The sequence below is a fragment of the Poecilia reticulata genome, chromosome 16, assembly GCF_904066995.2.
Source record: "Poecilia reticulata chromosome 16, P_reticulata-male-v2, whole genome shotgun sequence".
In the NCBI taxonomy this organism is placed as follows: domain Eukaryota; kingdom Metazoa; phylum Chordata; class Actinopteri; order Cyprinodontiformes; family Poeciliidae; genus Poecilia; species Poecilia reticulata.
Window position 1 is genome coordinate 31,302,522 of NC_088845.1, and position 22,119 is coordinate 31,324,640.

At 41.4% G+C, this 22,119-nt stretch overlaps 2 protein-coding genes across 3 annotated transcripts in view; both read left to right on the forward strand.

Moving 5' to 3' along the window:
• ppox (protoporphyrinogen oxidase) overlaps positions 1-22,119 on the forward strand; it is a 171,427-nt gene that overhangs the window by 31,566 nt on the left and 117,742 nt on the right. The gene's annotated exons all lie outside the window — the stretch shown is intronic.
• Positions 3,473-21,457, forward strand: fbl (fibrillarin rRNA 2'-O-methyltransferase). Its single transcript, XM_008432835.3, has 9 exons — positions 3,473-3,630; positions 7,062-7,154; positions 7,576-7,722; positions 9,641-9,735; positions 9,814-9,984; positions 17,939-18,071; positions 18,458-18,570; positions 19,980-20,125; positions 20,377-21,457. The coding sequence occupies exons 1-9, from the start codon at positions 3,621-3,623 to the stop codon at positions 20,399-20,401; spliced, it is 933 nt and encodes a 310-aa protein (XP_008431057.1). The 5' UTR covers positions 3,473-3,620; the 3' UTR covers positions 20,402-21,457.

Here is a 22,119-nt window from a genome sequence, read left to right on the forward strand (position 1 = left end):
CCCCTTAACCCTTTGTTTAATAATCAATTTGCTTTCTCCTTTATGGTACCAATAATATAACAATTTTTTGTTGCTTGGTTTGCATAGTTAACTGAAAACTCATTACCATCCATCCATTTTCTTGCACCCTTGTCCCTCAGTTGGGTCAGGAGGGTTGCTGGTGCCTCTCCATCTAACGTTCCGGGTGAGAGGCGGGGTCACCCTGGACAGGTCGCCAGTCTGTTGCAAAACTCATTACCTTGTATCCCAATATGTGATGGTACCCATGTGAAAATAACTAATAAACCTATTGTTTGAATTCTATAATTAATAATTGATTAATAATCAATTAATAATTGAATTTCAAAAAGTCTGGTCTACTATGTGAATAATTTTTTTTAATGAATAGAATAACAAACTTGAATCTGAACAAATTACACTTCTTAATGGACCAATTTCCTCAATCCATTGTAGAGATAAAACGATTCCTAGTATCTCTTCTGTATAAACTGAGACTCCAACAGTAGGTGATTTTATTTATATAGCACATTTTCAGCAACATGGCAATTCAAAGTGCTTTACATTAATTAAAAGGAAATACAAAGAAAATAACAAACCAAAGGAAAGAAAAAAGAGGAAAGAAAGCTAATCTCATGTTGTTCTACAGCAGGGGTGCTCAATACTCGATCGCGATCGACCGGTCGATCAAAACCCTAACCCTAATATAGGAAATAGAAGATGTCTGTCGAATCGTCAGTAATAGCGCTGCATAAATCATAAGATATGGCGACATGTAAAATCAGCAGCGCTTCGCTTTCACAGACGGTGGGACTTTGTCCAACTTTTAGCGGCACTTGGAAGGAAAGCAAGCCCCTTTACGGAGGGTCGGATCGTCGGCGGTCTGAGTTGCATGTAAATATTTTTCAAATGCCGGTAGAATTCGAACCATGTAAGGTAGAGCTTTTTTTTTTTTTTTTTTGCATATAAAACCGTAAGAATTTTACTTTTCCGACAATCCACATGTCCCAGAAGCGCTGCATGGCCGCATTTACGACTTCACAGATTTATAGTAAACGGAGGAACCAGACACATGAGGCATATCCATTCGCGATATCCATCTATATGGTTTTTAGATCTGCGCAATCACTTCCTGGTTTGGATCTCCCATTCTTACGTCGATAGCATAAGATATCGTGAGATATTTTCACAGTACTTCATTTCCCGTCGGACTTTATTTTCGGGCGGGTACAAAATGCTGTACCATACACAATGTGCCACGTATACAGCGTACTGCACCACCTATGAGGAAGTGGTGTACAAAACGAAGCCACGTGTGCTGTACACGTTTTTTTTTGTTTTTTGTTTTCTATATAGATCTTTATTGAGAAACAGTAACGGTACAAACAGGACAAAAATAGCATACATTGTCGTAAAATGTCCGCCACAATATACAAAGTCTATATGACACGCACATTTCTATTCTGGCTTTGGATAGATGTTATAAACTTGGTAGTATGTGAAAAACTAACTTATGCAAAAAAATCAAAATACAAGTTCTATGGTTCAGAAGGCCTCCGTACAGCTTTTTTGTATTGACAAGTTTGGTAAATAAGATTAGGAAATTGTTATGTCTGCAATATATTGGAAAAAAAATTATGAACCGAATTACGTTTTTGGGATTTTTCTTTGCAGTTTTTAGCAATTTATTTAGTTGTTATGGATTAATAACATATAAATTGTGAAAGACCTGGATATAAGGATTGTATTGATGTATTGGTTATTGAAATGCTTCAAATAATGGCTGTGCAGCATCCAAAAATGTAAAAAATAAGCTCATGCGAACCTTTATAATTCTAGTCCGAAAAGGTAGAAAGGTAAGCTCTGTGGATATGATGTTAGCAAAGCTAACTGCACAGAGAGACATGTTGCATCTGCGATGAACAAAAGTTGTCACTCATGCGCTTAATTATTGTGTGGAGGTTTTGACTGAGGTGTTGCAAACATGGGACAACGCTGTGAACAAAGTGCAATATAGTAATAGGACATTCAGGAACGATCAAATTCTTCTGGACGGATCTTTACTAAGGTTCATAGGACTGAAGCCTCACTGAGAGACGTTCTGTGTTCTTGTAATGCTCTGTGTACACTGCAGTAGCTATTTTATTTCATAAAATGTTTATATATATATATATATATATATATATATATATATATATATATATATATAGTTGGTTCGCCAACAATGTCCGGTTGGCGAACCAACCGGACATTGTGGTGCTGGATAAAGAACAGAGGAAAGCCGTTGTGGTGGATGTAGCAATACCAAGTGACTACAACATCAGGAAAAAGGAGCATGAGAAATTGGAGAAATACCAGGACCTCAGGGAGGAACTGGAAAAGACCTGGAAGGTGAAGACCACAGTGGTGCCTGTGGTCATCGGGGCCCTCGGGGCAGTCACCCCCAAACTGGAGCAGTGGCTCAAACAGATCCCAGGAACAACATCAGACATCTCAGTCCAGAAATGTGCAGTTCTAGGCACAGCCAAGATACTGGAGGAGAACCTCAAGCTCCCAGGCCTCTGGTAGAGGACCTGAGCTCAGAGGATGAAACAGACCACCCGCGGAGGGTGAGAAGGGGATTTATATATATATATATATATATATATATATATATATATAATTCGCCAATTATATATAATTGGCGAATAAATAAAACAGAACGTAAGAATGCAGAGCATTGTTTTCGCCTCCTGTCATGGTGACAGACTTGCAGCAGGAGGGAGGATGAAAACAGTCACGGTGCTCCTTCTCCTTGGTTACTTTTTGCTTATTGCACCTTGGACAGTGTGCATAGTTGAGCGTTGCTTATCGTTAATTGCTATGTTTAATGGTGCAGACAGTTGTGCACCAGACAGATAAGTGGAAGAAAATGGATGGATGGATGGATGGAATTATAAATTATAATAATAATTTAAAAAAAAACTTCCCAGATCTTATTATACCATTCCAGTAAAAATCTTTTTAGATGAATTACTAAGCTTATTAATCACAATATAATAAATATAATCTTTTCTTGGGGAGTTTATTTTTAATTCCTAAGAGCATTATTTTTTTCAAATAAAGAAAAGAGACCATTTAATAAATCATTAGATTACGTGACCCTATGAGAACCTGGAATCTACCTGCATGAAAGGGGACAAACTTCTGGAGAAGGAATAGGAAAATGAATCCTAAATCAGGGCAAACATGGGCGATTTTCCTATTTTACCTGCAGCAGCGGCAAACTAGCCCTGAAGACAATTTAAGTACTTTCAGATACAACTAAATAAGCTGGCTGGTAGGTTCCTTGACAGACTGCGGAGAAGGTAAATCTGTTTGTCTACATTCCCATCCTCCAGCCCAGGAGGAGGCAGTGCATTCTATTTGGTAACTGATGAAAACAGAAAAAAGAAAGAACGAAGAAGAAGAAGAAGAAGAAGAAGAAGAAGAAGAAGAAGAAGAAGAAGAAGAAGCCTCTCTGCGCATGTGCGGTACATCCACACGTGTTCACTGTGTGTGGTGAAACGCAGATTTGGAGTCGCTGTAGGAAAAGCGCCGCACAAGTTTTCGGGTTGTTGTTTCATCGCTAATCTTCAACTAATATGAGACCAGGTACAGTAACAACACGTGTGACGGGGTTTAGGTCCCGTTTCATGGTGTCTTTAATGTCTTGTTCTGGGTTCAGAGGTTCAGAAAAGAAATTGGCCTTCATCTCCGTCGCAGTCCTTTTTAAAAATAGTGCGAATCACTCTAGGTGAAAATAAGGTGCTACCAGATATAGGGTCGCGTTATTAGATACACGCTGTGATGTAACGAATGCATAAAGTTGTATTCATTAGTGAAGTTTCATTGGTAAATTACAGCGCTTAATTCGAGCTGGAACCTCGTCTTCTTGCTAAGCACGTGCTGTAGCCCCCCCCCCTCCACGAGGCGCGAGAAGCAGAAAAACGGCCAGAAGATCCTGTGAAGCTTCACGGTCTGCTTTGTTCTCTTAGAGATGGACGAGCACAGAGAGCTGAGAGAAACAGGCTCAAAGTAGGCTAGCATTAACACGTGGCTAGCATTAACCTGGACTGTTTTCTCAACAAAAAACTTGGGGAGACTCACGATTTCTCAACGAAATCAAAACAATATTTTGTTTTGATTTGTTGCTGATTAATGTTAAAAACCAAATGTTTAAATCTCAACAAAAAATATTTTTGTTCAGTGTTGGAACAAAAATATTTTAGCTACGAAATAGCTGAGTTAAGATGCATGACTTTTGATTAATGTTTAAGTAAACTAAAATGTTTTTAGATTTTCTAACATCAAAATTCTGTACATTGTGACAAGTGTTTACAAAGGGGAATTTTGTCCCAAATAAAATGGATAAAACAAATTACTTTACATAAACTTCCACTGCAAGGTTCTTAAATATTAAGTCAGTGTTAAGTAATGAAGACTGTAAAGAGGAAATGTTTGATTAGAAAGCCCAACAACGAGGCATTTTTTTCACAGCTTGTTACACTTAAGACTTTACTTCTTCCAGCTATTTTTTGCTGGAAGTAAAAAAAAAACCAGCTTGTTTAGCCCCTTTACTGTGACGTACACAGGGGTGAAAGTAAGGGGGTACAGCAGGGAACTGAGTACCTCTAAAAGGTTTAGTGGGGGTACCAGTACCTGCAAGAGAGAGGAGCGGCTGTCAGCTGTAAAAAGATCAGTGGGTTAAACTGTGCAGCCACGACTGATTAGTTTTTCAAGAACAATCTAAAACATGACTTAATCAGTTAATAAATAACTTTTTTACCATTTCATATTGTTTCTGAACTGTTTTGCTAGAGCAGGGGGGCAAAATGTCGATCGGGAAGGTTTTGAGTCGATCTCAGCATCAGATGACAAACTGAACGCAGCCAGGAGGCTGAGAGCAGCACGTCCTCCTCTGGCTGGGTTAAAACGTTCATAACTTTATTAAAGAACAACAAAATCAACAAAACGTGTTCAAATTAATGATCCAACAATAATAATAATCTCAGTGATTATTGTTTCAACATGGTGTTATGCAATTCTGTGCGTTTCTGTTTCATTACCAAAATAACTAGCAGAGCAGGAGTTTAAAATTAACTAATCAACCTTATGCTTATGAGAGGCTTATTAATGATAGCAAAATAAATATCAAGCCTGCAAACCTAATATTGTAACGGACTGAATGTTGTGTTTTTAACAATCTCTGGTTGGCTTGTGGAGTGCAGGAGGTTGCCATGGCAACGGGTGTGCTATAATGACAGAGAGACAGAGAGTAAAAAGGTGCGAGTGGTTTGTCTTGACGCATCACAGCACCTGTAGTTTCTGAACGTTCAATAAATGACAAACTTGGACTAATTACCTCGTTCTTTGTGTGTATCACGTCATTCACAGCAAACATCAAACACGGTAAATATGTTTCATTAAGTATTTAACAAACAAATGGTGTCTACCGCGATAATTATGTGAAATTAATTGTCTAATATAAAAAAATAGTTTGTTGCTGTCGAGCTCAGAGTCTGAGAGGCTTTTCCTTTATATCAAACAAAATTTTTTTGCCTCTTATTTAGTGGAAATATTGATGTTGATGAGGCTTTCTCCAAAATAATAACCTTTTTCATCACTGCTGAAAATGAGGCTCTAACATAAACAAATGACATTGAAATAAAATCCAGTCCAACATCTGGTTTGAGGTGATTCCTCTGGAACCTGTTGGAGGAAAAATATCCCAACTTCAGAAGATGAGCTTTAACCTAACAGAGCTCTGTGGTTCCTCCTGTCAGTATGAGAGTCAGGGTGAGGAGGCGCCATGTTAGGAAGAGAAGTGGAAGCTGCAGGATCTTCAGAACAAACAGGTCATGATGCTGGGGTACTGATTATCCCTCTGTCTGGACACAGGATCAATAGAACCAGTTTAACAGCTAAAATGAATGATTATATGCCAGACCTGGAAAACTGGGATCACTCCATGCCATGATGTTCAGGATTTAGGTCTCATGGCATCTCAAGGTGTCAACATTGCAGCCAGTGGGCTGAAGGAGGAAATACAGCTTTATTTTGTAGCAATTCAAGAGCTACCCAACTTTTATTTATATATATATGTATATATAATTTATTTATTTTTGTCATAGTACCCCCAAGAATTTAAAACTACTATCACCCCTGGACGTACATGTAAGTTAATGGGTTTATGAGGACATCTGTGTCATTGTAGTAGTAAAGGGGTTTTAACATGTTTTGTGACATACGTTGCTAGCTTAAAAATCTCTTGAAATTAAATGGTTCATTGCTGTATTATATTTAAAACAAATACCTTATATTAAGAAATCCTACAAATAAACCCTTGTTTTCATAATGTTGTAGTTCACCCATTTTCCCCCCTCTGCACCACCCAGGTCCCGTTACCGGTTCCGGTATACCATGGGACGAGTAAGAACAGGGGTTAGGAGCAATACGGATATTTACAGAACCTTCGTTTGTCACACTCAGAAACTCATCGACCAGCCATGTAGCGCCGCAATGATTTCCGGCGCTCATTTGAAGAGACCGAGGTGATATGAAATTTATTGTGCGGTTCGTCTGTAAAGCTACATTTACACTGTAACCATCAGCCGCCCGCCGTGTTCAGTCTATCTGCTCACCTGTATAAATACTCCTCTGCGCTCTTCCCGCCATTTGCTCTGAACCCCGGGCATTATCACCAATCAATAAAATCCTCCCTGGTCGAACGTGAAGGTTGGACCTTATGCCGCTAACACTTAGCTTTCATCTACAACTCGGAGGCGGAAGTCGGAGCGCCGCGCAACTCAAATAATGTTCTGGCCGGAACACGGTGCGCTAAATAAAACATACATTAACAAAGCTGGGAGGCAGGTAAATTTTCCTTGAGGAATTTTAAGGAAAACTACTCGAAACTAATCGAGGTCCTCGAATCACTCGAGGAATCGTTTCAGCCTTAGTGTTAACCTCAATGTGTGTGTGCTGCAGTTCCTGAAAGGCTTGTTTTGTCCTGGATGTTCTCAGCTGTAATGTATCTGCTAAAGGTTTCAGTCCGCGTGGAGACAGAGGAGGACGAGGCGGAGGTCGTGGAGGGTTCAGAGGTGGCTTCGGTGACCGGGGGGGCCGAGGAGGAAGAGGTGAGAAAGCACACAGTCTATTTTGTTTTGATTTGTTGCTGATTAATGTTAAAAACCAAATGTTTAAATCTCATGAGCAGAGATTGTCTTTCATGGTGAAAGATTTTGTCCAACAGAGCCAATAATGGCTCAAACACATCGGGTGTCTGTTCCCACTTTCCAGCTGACTGGAACATAAACAAGTTGCAGCCCCTGCTGGTGTTGAGCACTTTATACCTTCTGAGTTGTTCTTGATCCAACACACCTCAGTCACATGATTGGTCCCCTCAATCATATCTGAGTTCTGCTAATGGCTTCTGTGGACCAGGGTTGAAGTTGGAGAACTGGAGGCTGGCGATGGACCTGTCTGCTTTACACCTGGCAGGTCTGAAACGCTGCATCCCAAATTCTTTGACGCCATGCTCTGATGTTTGTCTTTTAGGTGGAGGCTTTAGGTCCCCAGACGGTGGAGGATTTCGAGGCAGAGGTGGCGGGAGAGGCACCCCACGAGGAAGAGGAGGAAGGGGCGGTGGCAGAGGAGGCTTAGGAGCAGGGAAAAGGGTTCTGATTGAGCCTCACCGACATGAAGGTTATTATCAAACATTAGTCAAGCAGATTTTTATTTATTTTTTTAAAATAAAGGTTCTGTTCGCTCTAGTGGCCTTTATTTGGAAGTAGTTTGACAGGAAGGAGGGTTATGTGAGAAGGGGAAGACATGCGGCAAATTTTGCCGGGCTGGGAATCGAACCTGCGACCACGGGCATGAGGACTAAGGCCTCAATACATGGGTTGTGCTTTGCCCCTGTGCCACTGCAGCACCCAGCAGTAAAAGTTTTTAATATGCTGTCTGACATGCTAAGCATGAAGTCGCATGTTGCTTTGAGTCCCCACATTGATTTAATTTTAATAACAGGCATTGTACAAATTGTACTGCTATCAGTAATACTATCTTTAACAGACTGAAAACATATGGAGGCTCTGAAGAGCCAAAATAAAACCTCTCAACATTGCCAAAAAATTAAAGTATAAAACTTAACATTCAAAGGCAAATACAGGATCCATTACAATAAACAATCCAGAGTTACTGAATGAAAACTTCCTGATAGCATGGCGGCTAGCTGATTACTGCTAGTTCTGATTGGCTGTTTCTGACTGAGCAGAGTAATTATGCAGAGCAGGGAGATCGATTATTTTTTCAGAGATTATCTGTCTCATGTTAGGACAGCGAAAGTTTTAATACGTATGTAAAATGTATTTTTTTAGGTTAGATGCTGCAGCTTTAAGCAGAGGTTCGGTGTGAGAGTCACTACCAGGTGGAGCAGAAGTGGCGCTCCGTCTGTGAAATATTACTACCTGTAGCGTAGCAGCGGTTCAACAGCGAGAGCAGAACCAGCGTCTTACATCGCAGCTCCAAGACTTAAATAATTTTATGGGTTATTTGTTTAGCTTTCTGACCGTTATGCTAATCCGGGTGAGTGTTTGTAGCTGTGCGCTGCTTTACCTGCTATCTGATCCTCCATATGTCTTTTTTACTGCAGTGAGCCTCCATGTAGCCAAACTCCAACAAGTATGGCATTGTTTTTATGTCATGTTAAATTTGTTGTGTTGATGCATTTTGACCTGCTTCAATTTTCCGCTGCAACAATCAAACTTCCCCATTCACTCAGTGCGTTATAGTTCCACATCGCTTAGGATTTGTTGCTGCGTGTTTGCGCAGAGTGAAGGAAAGAGGAGACCAGCTGCACAGGCAGGCTGAGAAATGAGATGCAGGTGATCGGCATCGGCAACAAGAGCCAATGATCGGCGATCACTGATCATAAATTTTTTCACGGAAATCGGCTGATTATGATTGGTGGCTGATCGATCGGCACACCTCTAATAGAAATGTTAAATAACTATCAAATACTGAAAGCTGACGTTGTTCTGGACAAAAGAGCAAAAATTCAGACTCATTGCACATTTTTTGAGAATTTTACAGCCATAAAATCGGAAAAGTACCAGGCGGCCCAGTTACAATTATGGTCTTATGGAACTCATTACCACCATACCTTAGAAACAAAGTCATTATCAAATTTTAAAACCGAACTCAAAACACACCTTTTTAGATCTGCCTTTTCCACATGACACAATTGGTTTGCCTGATTTTACATAGTTTTTATATAGATACATTGTTTTGTTTTATTTATTTTTATCTATTTTTAATTGTTACATTTTATTTGTTTCTGTCACAGTTTTTTTTTTACTATTGTACGGTGTCCTTGAGTGCCGGAAAGGCGCCTTTGAAATAAAATGTATTATTATTATTAAGAGGGTTAAGACAGTTGATAGGAAACTCCAATCGCTGCAGCCCTAGTTTGAATAAGTTTAGCTTCCATTCTTAAAATTTGACTGAACATGGGAAGTAGAGTAGAAATAAAAACAAAATGCCGCTGCATATTTAAAATGTTTCAGTGTCTGAACTTTCATAATTGAATAGCCATCAGTAAATTGGTGTGTGTGTGTGTTAGGAGTGTTTATCTGCAGAGGGAAGGAGGACGCCTTGGTCACCAAGAACTTGGTGGTGGGAGAATCTGTGTACGGAGAGAAGAGAATGAGTGTGGAGGTAAAGTGTGACTTCAGTGTCTGATTTGTTTGCTGATCAGTATTGATTGTCCCAATAACTAGGTGTGTTTTTTGTCAGGATGGAGAGACCAAGATTGAGTACAGAGCCTGGAATCCTTTCCGCTCAAAGCTGGCAGCAGCTATACTAGGAGGAATTGACAAGATCCATATCAAACCTGGAGCTAAGGTCATGTACCTGGGGGCTGCCTCTGGGACCACCGTGTCCCACGTCTCAGACATTGTTGGACCGGTGAGTATGGCTCTCCAGTTTTATTTGGTTAGGACCCTTTAATGCTCTTAACATGCTGGGCTTTAACATGCCTCATATGGTTCCATGGTGATTTCTTGTTCTTTCAAGAGCTGCTTCTCTATTTGCCTGATGGGTTCAACCATAAGCCAGGACACATACAAGACAAGTGTGTCTCTGAAGACACTTTCTGGACTACACTAAGGCTTCCTGTTTCTGACTTGGGATTTAAGCAGAGTGATGCGGCCTGAGGAACGTTTTAAGTTTACCCTTAAATAGACTTCCTCTTAGTTGCCAGCTAGATGTTCTGTTCCTGTATTCCACCTTTCATGAAGCTGATTTTGATTTGTTGCTTCTTGCATAGCTCTAAATTGCTGTTCCTGATTTTTAATAACAATTTTATTTTCTGTCAGAAAATGTTGTGATTGGCTGTTGAAGCCAGTCACCCACAGATTGATTATTGCATCTCTAGTTTTCATCAAGTACTTCATTTAGCTGTGTTAAGGGTTTAAATTTTCCCCAATTGCTACAGTTTGCCGATTGTCTATGTAATGTGGCTGTTCTACGTTATGAAGCTTATAGAAAATTGCCTGCACTGTAAACAACATCCTCTACTGCAGAGAGAGAAATGCTGAGCCAAACAAGGCGGCGGATAGTAGTGATGGGCAGATGAGGCCTCACTGGGTGTGTGACACATTTCCCAAACTGTGTCGACACTGTGCTAAGACTGTGTTGCTTTGTCACTTACAGTGACATCTGCTGGATTTAGAAAGTCATTGCAGGCAAATTCAATAAAGATGGGAGTGTTAACCGGTTCCTCCCCCTCATGCCGGGCACGATGATGCCTTAGCATTGTGGAAGTCCTCCGGTTACAGTAAGACAAAACTTGGGAGCAAATTCTACATTTTTCACCTTCAATATAAATAAAAGTTAATCCATGTAAATTAACTCAAGATATCCCATGGAAAGGAATTTGAATAATCCGAAAGAGAAATGATCAAAAGTGGAAATAATGACGTAATAATTACTTTCCGTGATGAGATCGAAATGATCAAACATGGGAGAAAACTTCCACTTCCTCTGTTGATTCATGCCGGTATTCAAATACAAGCCAAAAACCAACGCAAAGCAAAGAACCCAAAGTATCTCCATTCAACAAAACCCACAAACGTGTAAACACAGTTTCTTTCTCATCAACACAATTTGGTTGTGGTCACATACAAACGACACCGGAGCTGGATCGGTCACGTGGTTTTCCTTAAAGTGATACAAACACCGACACAGGGTTTCATCTTGTTTGCTCGGCGCATGTGCCGAGGTTTCTGTGTCGTCTGGCCCATCACTAGCTGATGGGGTCACGCTTCCATAATTTAATATATGGAAGCGTGATCAACACGGACTGAACGGCTTCTTATACTTCCTCTGCTGACATTGCTAAAACTACAGGAAGACTACAGTTCTGAAACGGTGCAAAATATTGACGTCATAACTTCTCATTCTGGTTGCTGATTGGCTGGTCAAAAATTGACCGGAGGCAATCCGAGCTAAGGGGAAAAGGCCCAGATTAGTGGTGTGCCAATCGATCTCCCTCTTTCTTCACACCATGCAGGCACATAGCAGCAAATCTGAAGCAATACATCAACACAACAAATTTAATGACATTTAAAAAACACCACTTTCAGTGTCTAAGCCCGGTGGTCAGGGCGCTGAGGTGGTCCACCGGCAAATTAAGTCAGCGGCTCCATCAGGCCTCCCAGAGCTTCAGGGTCCCCATAAATGCTAATATTTTAACACAGACCACAGATATATAAATGTAACATTTCTATAAATGTATCAATGCTGCTAAATTTGACATAATGGTTTCAGCATACATAAGTCGAAAGATTTTAATTTTAACATTTATATGTAAGATTTTAAGGAGCTCCCAAGTTTACTTTGTAAAAGTTCAAAGAACAATACTCATAGTCAGATAGGTTTGTTACCATAGCAACCATCTGATGCTGTGAGTTTAATCTGAGTTTCAGCTCCATTTGTTCACAAATACAAATTAGTAAACTGCAATTATAATTTATTGCTTTTTAGGTTTGCCAGTTAAACAACTCCCTCTGTCCTAGATTTCACTAAATCTAAAACAGAAGCTGTTAGAGGTGCTGCTGGTTTTAGCAACAAAAGAAACCCCGGAATCAAATTCTGCTCCAGGCCTCATACAGCCTTGGACCGGCCCTGTATTATGAGTTAAACCCGCTGCACTGCACAGAGATGAGCAAACGGGATATTTAATTCAATGCTTCTAATGTGGCTTTAGTAGCTCTTTCATTTCGGGTCTGTTGAGTTTTTAACAAGGGGACAGAAACTATTTTGGCTGGTCGAGTTTTTCAAATGTGCAGTGGCCGCGCGCATTAACTCTGTCTGACTAAGTGGACAAAGCATTTGATACGGTTTGGTGCTCAGTGTAACCGGAAAAATAATACTAGTAATAAAATAATATAAAATCAGCGTGATGCGTGACTGCGAGGAGAGCGCGAAAGCTCCTCACCGGGTTAAACCTGCACGATGACTGATTAGCGCTGGGTCGTTAACCACTAACACACAGACCAACCGCGAACACAGACCTAAACTTTACGGGGAAGACGGGGCCAAACGCTGGGCAGCGTGTTGAGATGTAAACGCTGCATAATGTGTTGTTCACAAATATACATCGTTCTTTCTCACCGCTCCTCAAAGCACCTCTGAAAGCGCGACTACAAGTTATTAGTGCGGTTCACGTAAAGCTGCGCAAACAGAGCTAACGTGGTGGGTTTAAACTCTTACCTTAATCAATAACTCCTCATAACTGATCACAATTCCTCACAGGGAGCTGATGTAAATATCCATACAGTTCAGCCTGTGTCCGCGCTCAGGTAAACTTAATCCAGCTACGGCAGCGCGCGAGGTGATTGGTCAGCGCGCTGCCGGCTTTAAATGCATAAACTATAAACACATCTTATATAACCATATCTTTTAGGAATAAATCTGCTCCGGTAGTGAAACGCTGAGTAACGGAAACGTTCACAATCCGGCTTAAATAATAATTTTTTTTTAAAAAAGGCATTTTTTTTTTTCCTTAAAGAAAGAAGAAAAAAAAAAATCAAGAAAGGCTTAGCCTGGCGGTGGCGCTAGTAAAGCATGGCGGGCTGCCAGGCCTATAATACACTGGGGGAAACCCTAATTTTACAGAGTTTGGCTATATCAAGGCTTACTGCAGGTAAAAAGACATCCCAAGCAGCCAGATGACAGGTACAGCAGCACACAATTTTCAACACTCACACGGATGAGCATGACTGTCAGAATAATCCAAAAAAATAATTGAGGTCATGGAGCTAGAGGTGTAAGACGCTGGGTTCTGTTCTTGCTGTTTAACTACTGCAACGCACTACCGAGATGCAATATTTCACAGAGAGAGCGCTGTTTCCATTCCACAATGAACTCTCACATTTATCCGCTATCTAAAGGTGCAGAATGTAAATTCTTTTTTTTTTTTTTACATGTGTATTAAAACTTTAGCTGACCTAACATAAGACAGATGATCTGTGAAAAAAAATTTAGCTCCTCTGCGTCCTCCAGGTGTTCTGCAGAATTACAGTCAATCAGAACCAGCACAAAACAATTAGTCATCATCTTAGGCAGTTTTGATTTAGTAATTTAGGATTGTTTATTTTAAGGCAACCTGCATTTGATTTTGAATGTTTCATTTTTTACTTGAGAATATTTGACATAGACAGCGTTGTGAGATTTATTTGACTTTCTGAGAACCTTAGTTTTAAATATTGTTACTGATTCCAGGTTTTTCTGTTGTCTTTTTGACTCAATAGTTGCTGCATTGTGCCTGCAAGTTTCAGTCTAAATTAGGTGATTTTTTTATGGTTCTGTTTTGCCAGGTCACATAGCATTTATAGCCAGAGAGAAAAATTAGTCCAATTCATGTGATGGGTATCAGAATCGGCAGCAAAAAACCTGATCGGGGCATCCATAACCCAGAATATGACGGAAGCAAGAACTTTTTTTTTCTTACAGAATTACACAGGAGGACAATGGTCCACCTGGCTAATTAATCTTTTAAGTCACCAACCATATTTCTTACTGCTGCCAATGTTACCAAAACCAGGGTTTCCCCCAGAAAACTTGCTAAGCATGGTGGTCAGGGTGCCGAGGTGACCCACTCAGGCGGTCCACTGTGTTTTTGTATTAAAACATGTTAAGTAGACAAGAAATGTAAAAATATTACTGGGTACTTGTAGGGAAATTCTATTTAAATGCACAACTAGTCTTAAAAACAACAAATCAAAAAAAAAAATACAATTAAAATGAATATCAATCTAAATTAAGTCGGCGCCTCCATATTCCCCAGGGCTTCAGGAGCCACAAAAATGCTAATATTTTAAAACGGATACATAAATGCAACATTTGTCTATTAAGATGATCAATGCTGCTAAATTTGATTTAATTGTTTTAGCATGTAAATTAAAATATTTTAAATTGTTTAGCATTTAAATGTAAGATTTGAAGGAGCTGGAAGGTTAATTTGTAAAAGTTAAAAGAACAATATTCATAGTTCGATTGTTTTGTTACCACAGCTACAATCTGATGCTGTGAGTTTAATCTTTAAATTTGAGCTGTTTGTTCACAAATAAAAATTACTAAACTGCAATTATAACTGATTGCTTTTTAGATTGGCCAGTTAAACAACTCCCCCTGTCCTAGATTTCACTAAATCTAACACAGAAGCTGTTAGAGCTGCTGATGTTTTTAGCAGGAAGAGGGGACCCCAAGTCCAATCTGCTCAAAGCCTCATGCAGTCTTGGACTGGCCCTACATGGGTTAAACCTGCTGCACTGCGCAGAGATGCTCAACAAAACGGAGATTTAATTAAATGCTGCTAATGTAACTTTAGCTCTTTCATTTCTTGTCTGTTGAGTGTAATAAGAGTCACAGAAACTATTCTGGCTGCTAGAGTTATGGGGATGAGACTTTCAGCGTGGTCGTGTGCATTAACTCTGTCTGACTAGAGGTTGATATGGTTTGATGCTTTGTAACCAGAAAAATGCCAAAAATAATAATAAAATAATATAAAACCAGCATGACTACGAGGCAAGCGCGAAAGTTCTCCAAAGAAACATAATTCCTCACAAGAAGTTGGAAAACATCCATACAGGTCAGCCTGAGTCCAGTTTGAGTGAAAAGTGCGTGCGATCCACGCTGAGGTAAAGTTCATCAAGCGGCGGCGCGCATCAGCAATGCACATCGGCGCCAGCTGTGTTATTGGTCTGAGCGCTGCCGGCTTTTAATGCATAAACTATAAACCTATAATAAACTGGCGGAGTCCCCTGTGAGACGGAGCTTCAACTCTCATCTCCGGCAGAACTTCGAACGCGTTCCGGGGGAGGTGGGGGACATTGAGTCTGAGTGGACCATGTTCCGTACCTCCATTGCCGAGGCGGCCTATCGGAGCTGCGGCCGCAAGGTTGTTGGTGCCTGTCGTGGCGGCAACCCTCGAACCCGTTGGTGGACACCTTCGGTGAGGGATGCTGTCAAGCTGAAGAAGGAGTCCTACCGAGCCTTTTTGGCCTGTGGGACTCCAGAAGCAGCTGATGGGTACCGGCGGGCAAAACGGCATGCGGCTCGGGTTGTCGCTGAGGCAAAAACTCGGGCGTGGGAGGAGTTTGGAGAGGCCATGGAGACAGACTTCCGTACGGCTTCGAGGCGATTCTGGTCCACCATCCGGCGTCTCAGGAGGGGGAAGCAGTGCAGCACCAACACTGTTTATAGTGGGGATGGTGCGCTGCTGACCTCAACTCGGGACGTTGTGGGCCGGTGGGCGGAATACTTCGAAGACCTCCTCAATCCCACCAACATGCCTTCTGTTGAGGAAGCTGAGCATGGGGACTCTGGGTTGGGCTCTCCAATCTCTGGGGACGAGGTTACCGAGGTGGTCAAAAAGCTCCTCGGTGGCAGGGCCCCGGGGGTGGATGAGATCCGCCCGGAGTTCCTTAAGGCTCTGGATGTTGCGGGGTTGTGTTGGCTAACGCGACTCTGCAATATCGCATGGACATCGGGGGCAGTTCCCCTGGACTGGCAGACTGGGGTGGTGGTCCCCCTGTTTAAAAAGGGGGACCGGAGGGTGTGCTCCAATTACAGGGGGATCACACTCTTAAGCCTTCCTGGTAAGGTCTATTCAGGGGTCCTGGAGAGGAGGGTCCGTCGGATAGTCGAACCTCGGATTCAGGAAGAGCAGTGTGGTTTTCGTCCTGGTCGTGGAACACTGGACCAGCTCTACACCCTCAGCAGGGTCCTGGAGGGTGCATGGGAGTTCGCCCAACCAGTCTACATGTGTTTTGTGTACTTGGAGAAGGCGTTCGACCGTGTCCCTAGAGGGGCTTTGTGGGGGGTTCTCCGGGAGTATGGGGTACCGGGCCCTTTGATACGGGCTGTCAGGTCCCTGTATGACCGGTGTCAGAGTCTGGTCCGCATTGCCGGCAGTAAGTCGGGCTCGTTTCCGGTGAGAGTTGGACTCCGCCAAGGCTGCCCTTTGTCACCGATTCTGTTCATTACTTTTATGGACAGAATTTCTAGGCGCAGCCGAGGTGTTGAGGGGATCCGTTTTGGTGGCCTTAGGATCGCATCTCTGCTTTTTGCGGATGATGTGGTCCTGTTGGCTTCATCGGAACGTGATCTGCAGCTCTCACTGGAGCGGTTCGCGGCCGAGTGTGAAGCGGCCGGGATGAGGCTCAGTGCCTCCAAATCCGAGGCCATGGTCTTGAGCCGGAAAAGGGTAGAGTGCCTTCTCCGGGTCAGGGGGGTCGTCCTGCCTCAAGTGGAGGAGTTTAAGTATCTGGGGATCTTGTTCACGAATGAGGGAAGAAGGGAACGGGAGATCGACAGGCGGATTGGGGCAGCGTCTACAGTGAAGCGGGCGCTGTACCGGTCCGTCGTGGTGAAGAGAGAGCTGAGCCAAAAAGCGAAGCTCTCAATTTACCGGTCGATCTACATTCCCACCCTCATCTATGGTCATGAGCTTTGGGTCATGACCGAAAGAACGAGATCACTGGTACAAGCGGCCGAAATGGGTTTCCTCCGCAGGGTGGCTGGGCTCTCCCTTAGAGATGGGGTGAGAAGCTCGGCCATCCGGGAGGGACTCAGAGTAGAGCCGCTGCTCCTCCACGTCCAGAGGAGCCAGTTGAGGTGGCTCGGGCATCTGGTATGGATGCCTCCTGGACGCCTCCCTGGTGAGGTGTTCCGGGCACGTCCCACTTGGAGGAGGCCTCGGGGAAGACCCAGGACACGCTGGAGGGACTACGTCTCTCGGCTGGCCTGGGAACGCCTTGGGATTCCCCCGGAGGAGCTGGAAGAAGTGGCTGGGGAGAGGGAAGTCTGGGCCTCCCGTCTGAAGCTGCTGCCCCCGCGACCCGACCCCGGATAAGCGGAAGAAAATGGATGGATGGATGGATGGATGGAAACATATCTTTTAGGAATAAATCTGCTCTGCTAGTCAAAATGCTCAGAGCAACAGAGATCCGGCTTTAAAAAGAAAAAGAAAAGAAAAAATAGTGATTTAAAAAAAAAAATTGTAATTATAAATTATATTTCTAAAAACATAAACAAGCAACCCTTAGCCTGGTGGGGGGCTAGTAAAGCATGGTGGGCCGCCAGGCTTATAATACACTGGGGGAAACCCTGCAAAACCAATATGGAACAATATCGATATAATTGAGCAGGAGTGTCTGTATTTGGCTTACACAAACCAGGCAGGTCCAGAAGCAAAGAATAACACTAAATATCCCCATAAATAAATATGGTTTCTTGCTCTGTACACTATGCTCAACAGAAGGCTTTTGGATATGCTTACAGAAAAACAGTTACTGTTTAACAGAAGAGTAAAGCCTTCATTTAAGTAAATATAACACTTTTCTTTTGGTCACAGGAGGGGCTGGTCTATGCGGTGGAGTTCTCCCATCGATCGGGTCGTGATCTTCTCAACGTGGCAAAGAAACGCACCAATATCATTCCAATCATTGAAGATGCCAGGCATCCACACAAATACCGCATGTTGGTTGGTAGGTAGTTCTGGAAACACCAGTCCTCTTATTGCCCCATTAGGACAGCTGGGGCTGTGGGCGTGAGCTGTATGTCGTAAACGTGTCAGTCTCACACAGTTCCTGCTTTTCCAACCAATTCTGGTGAACAGAATTGGTTGTTTCAGTAAAACCTACAGGAGCTCCTGCATTCCAGCTTATAACATCTGAACAACTTACTAAAATATGTGTTTATTTGGAGGCAAGTCTTTTGATTTCTGTTTTTTGTAACCAAACGGTTTGTCTGTTGTCTGTTTAGTGGCTTCATAGATATCCTGTTGAACACCTGGTTGAATGTCACCTCATTTGTCCAACCAGATGGTGAAAGAAATCATGCATCATATATTCAGTGTTACCTTTTCTTTTAGGCATGGTGGATGTTATTTTTGCCGATGTGGCCCAGCCTGACCAGACAAGGATTGTTGCTTTGAATGCTCACAACTTTCTGAAAAATGGAGGACACTTTGTTATCTCAATAAAGGTTTGTTCATAACTTTATCAAAAGACAGTAAATCTTTGAATAAAAGACTGATTGTTGAGCATAAACCTGGATTTTTGGTACTTGCCTGTTGTAATTCCACAGCCAATGCATCAAGAGCAGAGGGTGCTTTGTGATAAGTTGCTGAAATTTGAGATTTGACTCATCAGGCGAGCATGACATTGGTGGTCTAATTAAGCAATAAGCAATTGATTGCATGATTAATTAAAATGAGCTCAATAATTTTGATTCTTATGATTAATATTTTTTGAGGGGCAATTTCTTTACATCTGCTTCATAATTTACTTTATTTAGGTTGTGTGTTCTTTTTATTTACTGATTTTGGTTGTTCTGGATATTTAAAATATCTTCCAGTGCCAAGTGTTCTTTACAAAATACAATTGTTTTGGTGTTTCAGTGAGACACTAATAAATGCATAATAATGCATTGTTATGCCATTATTAATACTTTTCTTGAAAATAATTTTAAAAGTTTGCAATAATTACTGGGCCAATTTATCATCCAATAAAATGAGTTATTGTGACAGGTCTAGTTCTAATTGAAGTCTGTTATGTATTTGGTGGTTTAAACCCTGAGACCAAACACCCTTCAGGGTTTTAGGGTGTGTCTCTGTCGGTGGGCCAGAGGCGGAGTACGTCCAACGGACTACTTGCCACTCCATCTCTTTGAGGAATTTAGCTATAAAATGCCAGGAAGTGTGGATGATGGCTTCACTCCACTTTCGGAATGTTTTACACCTGACTAGTACTCTCAATTGAATTCAAATTGTTCAACAAAGCGATTGTACTAGGTTATTAAACGATCTTTTATTCATTTTCATTTTACTATTTTAACATTGAATGTGTGTAGGTTGTGTGTTTTCATTGACTTTTTATCCTCTGTAGAACATCTTGGAGTGGATGTATGTATGTATGAAGGGTTTATATTTTTTGTGTTGATGAACCAAGAGTTGGTTGGTTGGAACATCAGGGTCTGTCAGTGAAACCTCTCACAGGAGAGCAAAAGACGAGTGTGATTGATTTTTAGACCTTTGATGAGGTAGAGAAGATCAGGGGATAGAATCGACTTCCTGTGTAAGAATTGTCTGATCTCGCAAAGTTAAGGAAATCGGCAAAGATAAATCGGTGCGTCCTTAATCTCATCACCTTACAGAATGAAAACTATTTTGGCAGCACATGGTCATGATGTGAAGAACGAGTAAATGGCATCTAATAAAGGATAATTTAGATCTGAACTTGAGTGAACTGCAGAACCTTTGTTGTGACTGGGTGTAGGAATGAAGGTGAATGTACTAAGCATATTTTCACCAGATTCCTCTGTTTATGGGTGATGTACTCAGTGAGGTTGATGCATGTAAAATTGTGAAGCTCAAGCCTTTTTGTTGTTTTTAGGCCAACTGTATAGACTCCACAGCAGCTCCAGAGGCAGTTTTTGCTTCTGAAGTGAAGAAGATGAGTGCTGAGAACATGAAGCCACAGGAACAGCTGACTCTGGAGCCCTATGAGAGAGACCACGCTGTGGTGGTGGGCATCTACAGGTAACCTCACATCTCTGCTCCTCAGGACCACTGCTCAAGTCAAACCTACAAACTACTGGATGAGATGAAAACATGCATAGATCTAAATGTGCAAAACCATTCATGTACAAGCTCTGTAATATTTAAACGGATTGGTCTACCAGGTCGGTTCTGCTGTGGGAACTGCTGTAATACTTGTCAGCTTTCTTTTGATGTTGTTGAGTTTGGTAAAGTGTGCAAAGCCCATAATGACTCTGTTTTTGTGTTTTCAGACCTCCACCTAAACAGAAGAAATGAGGTGTGGAACATCACCATCAAGTTGAACCAAATCTCTTTCAAGTTGCCCTCCTTCTCATTCTCTGTCTACCTGACAGAGGTACAGCTCTGAGCCACCTTTAGCTTTCTAACTGTTTAGTGGGAATACCATTCAGTTCTTCCACAGCTGTTGTTTTATCATATGTAACACATACATTGTATATAAATTTGTGTAAAATATGATTTGCCCTGTCTCTCTGTCTAAGCCAAAAGTTAACTAGATTTTATAAAATACATTGGTAAATAAAAACACATTTAAATCCAAAGTACATGTAATTGAGTTGAAACATGACCACAGACTTGAAAATCCACAAACTTTGCTTCTGCGTTCTTTTCCGAGTCTAAATGCAGCATTGTCTGAAGTGTCTATGAACCATTCTCCGAGGAAACGCAAGATAAAAACTTCTTGGTTGGACTGCCTTGTTTTTCTTCTGCTGTCGGTGGCGTGGATATCTTCTAGATAAAATAGTGACAGACCAAAAATTCTGGAGGCAGTTTGCGCAATTATTGATGGTGTAGGTATATTACCAAACTACATCAGTCTGCATGCAGTAAGGGTAGTTTTATTACTGACTGGTTAAATTGAGGGCTTTAGTGGGCATGCCGTAGTTTGCTGCTAACTGTTGCAATTTCTACACAGTTATAATGATAGAAGCACATTATACTAATATCAAATTAGTCTCTCTCTTCTGACAAAATTTGCCAAAATGGAGATGAATGTATAAAGTTATTTCTTTGAGAGAAACCCAAAGGCCATTGCTATCATCACACTTGGCCAGGTTAAGTACAAGGATGTAGATGTGTCATGTAATCTTTGTTGTGATACCAGCCTTTTGAATTCTGGGATGTTTGGTTTGACAAATAGTTGACCTGTAAACGGGTCTTTTGGGTAAAAAAATGTACAGTTTGTCTCTAGCTCAAGGATGTGTCATTAGGTAGAATTGCTGTATGTAGTGATTCTTAGGCTATTCATTTTTACAAAGATTTTTCTGGAATTTTTTTTTCTTTTTAATAAAATATTTTGGGTTTAATATTTCACCACACTGTTTAGGCAATAATTGTACATGCATGTATTTCAATGTCTTTTAAGACTTCTTGTACGGTGACCGTCTTTGGCTTCACCACTAATTGTACAATTCAGTAAGGAGTCCTTACATTTGTTCAGAGTTGAGATGTCCGATGCATGTACAAGGGAAACACTTCTACCCTGATCATTAAAAAATATCAGCGGATAATGCTAGAGTGAAAAAATAACGTGTTCACATTTTTCAGAAGGCAAACATATTTAAATACTTTTTGTGTTTTTTGATGATTGAATCTCTTATTTCTGTAGCAGACAGACACGCCTGCATTATTCTCAGTTTTGGTATTTGGAGAAGCCGAGACCTTAAAGTTGCTTTAGACTTGAAGTTATGCAGCTGCTGCGCAGGACGTCTTTTTATTATTTATTTATTTATTTTCCAAATGTATGTAGTTCAGGTCTAGCATACAAGACTTGCTGTCGTTTCCGATTCATGCGGGATGATATTCAGTGAAAACATCCCGTTTTTATTTTAAACTGCTGGTCAAAGCTGCGTTTCTGCTTGATGCCAAATACAAGTTATTCTGGATCCGCATGCTCACAACATACACCGGTATACTTGAGCATTAACCTTTTCACGTCAATATTACCACTTTTGTCGCGAGGACTGGTTGTAGAG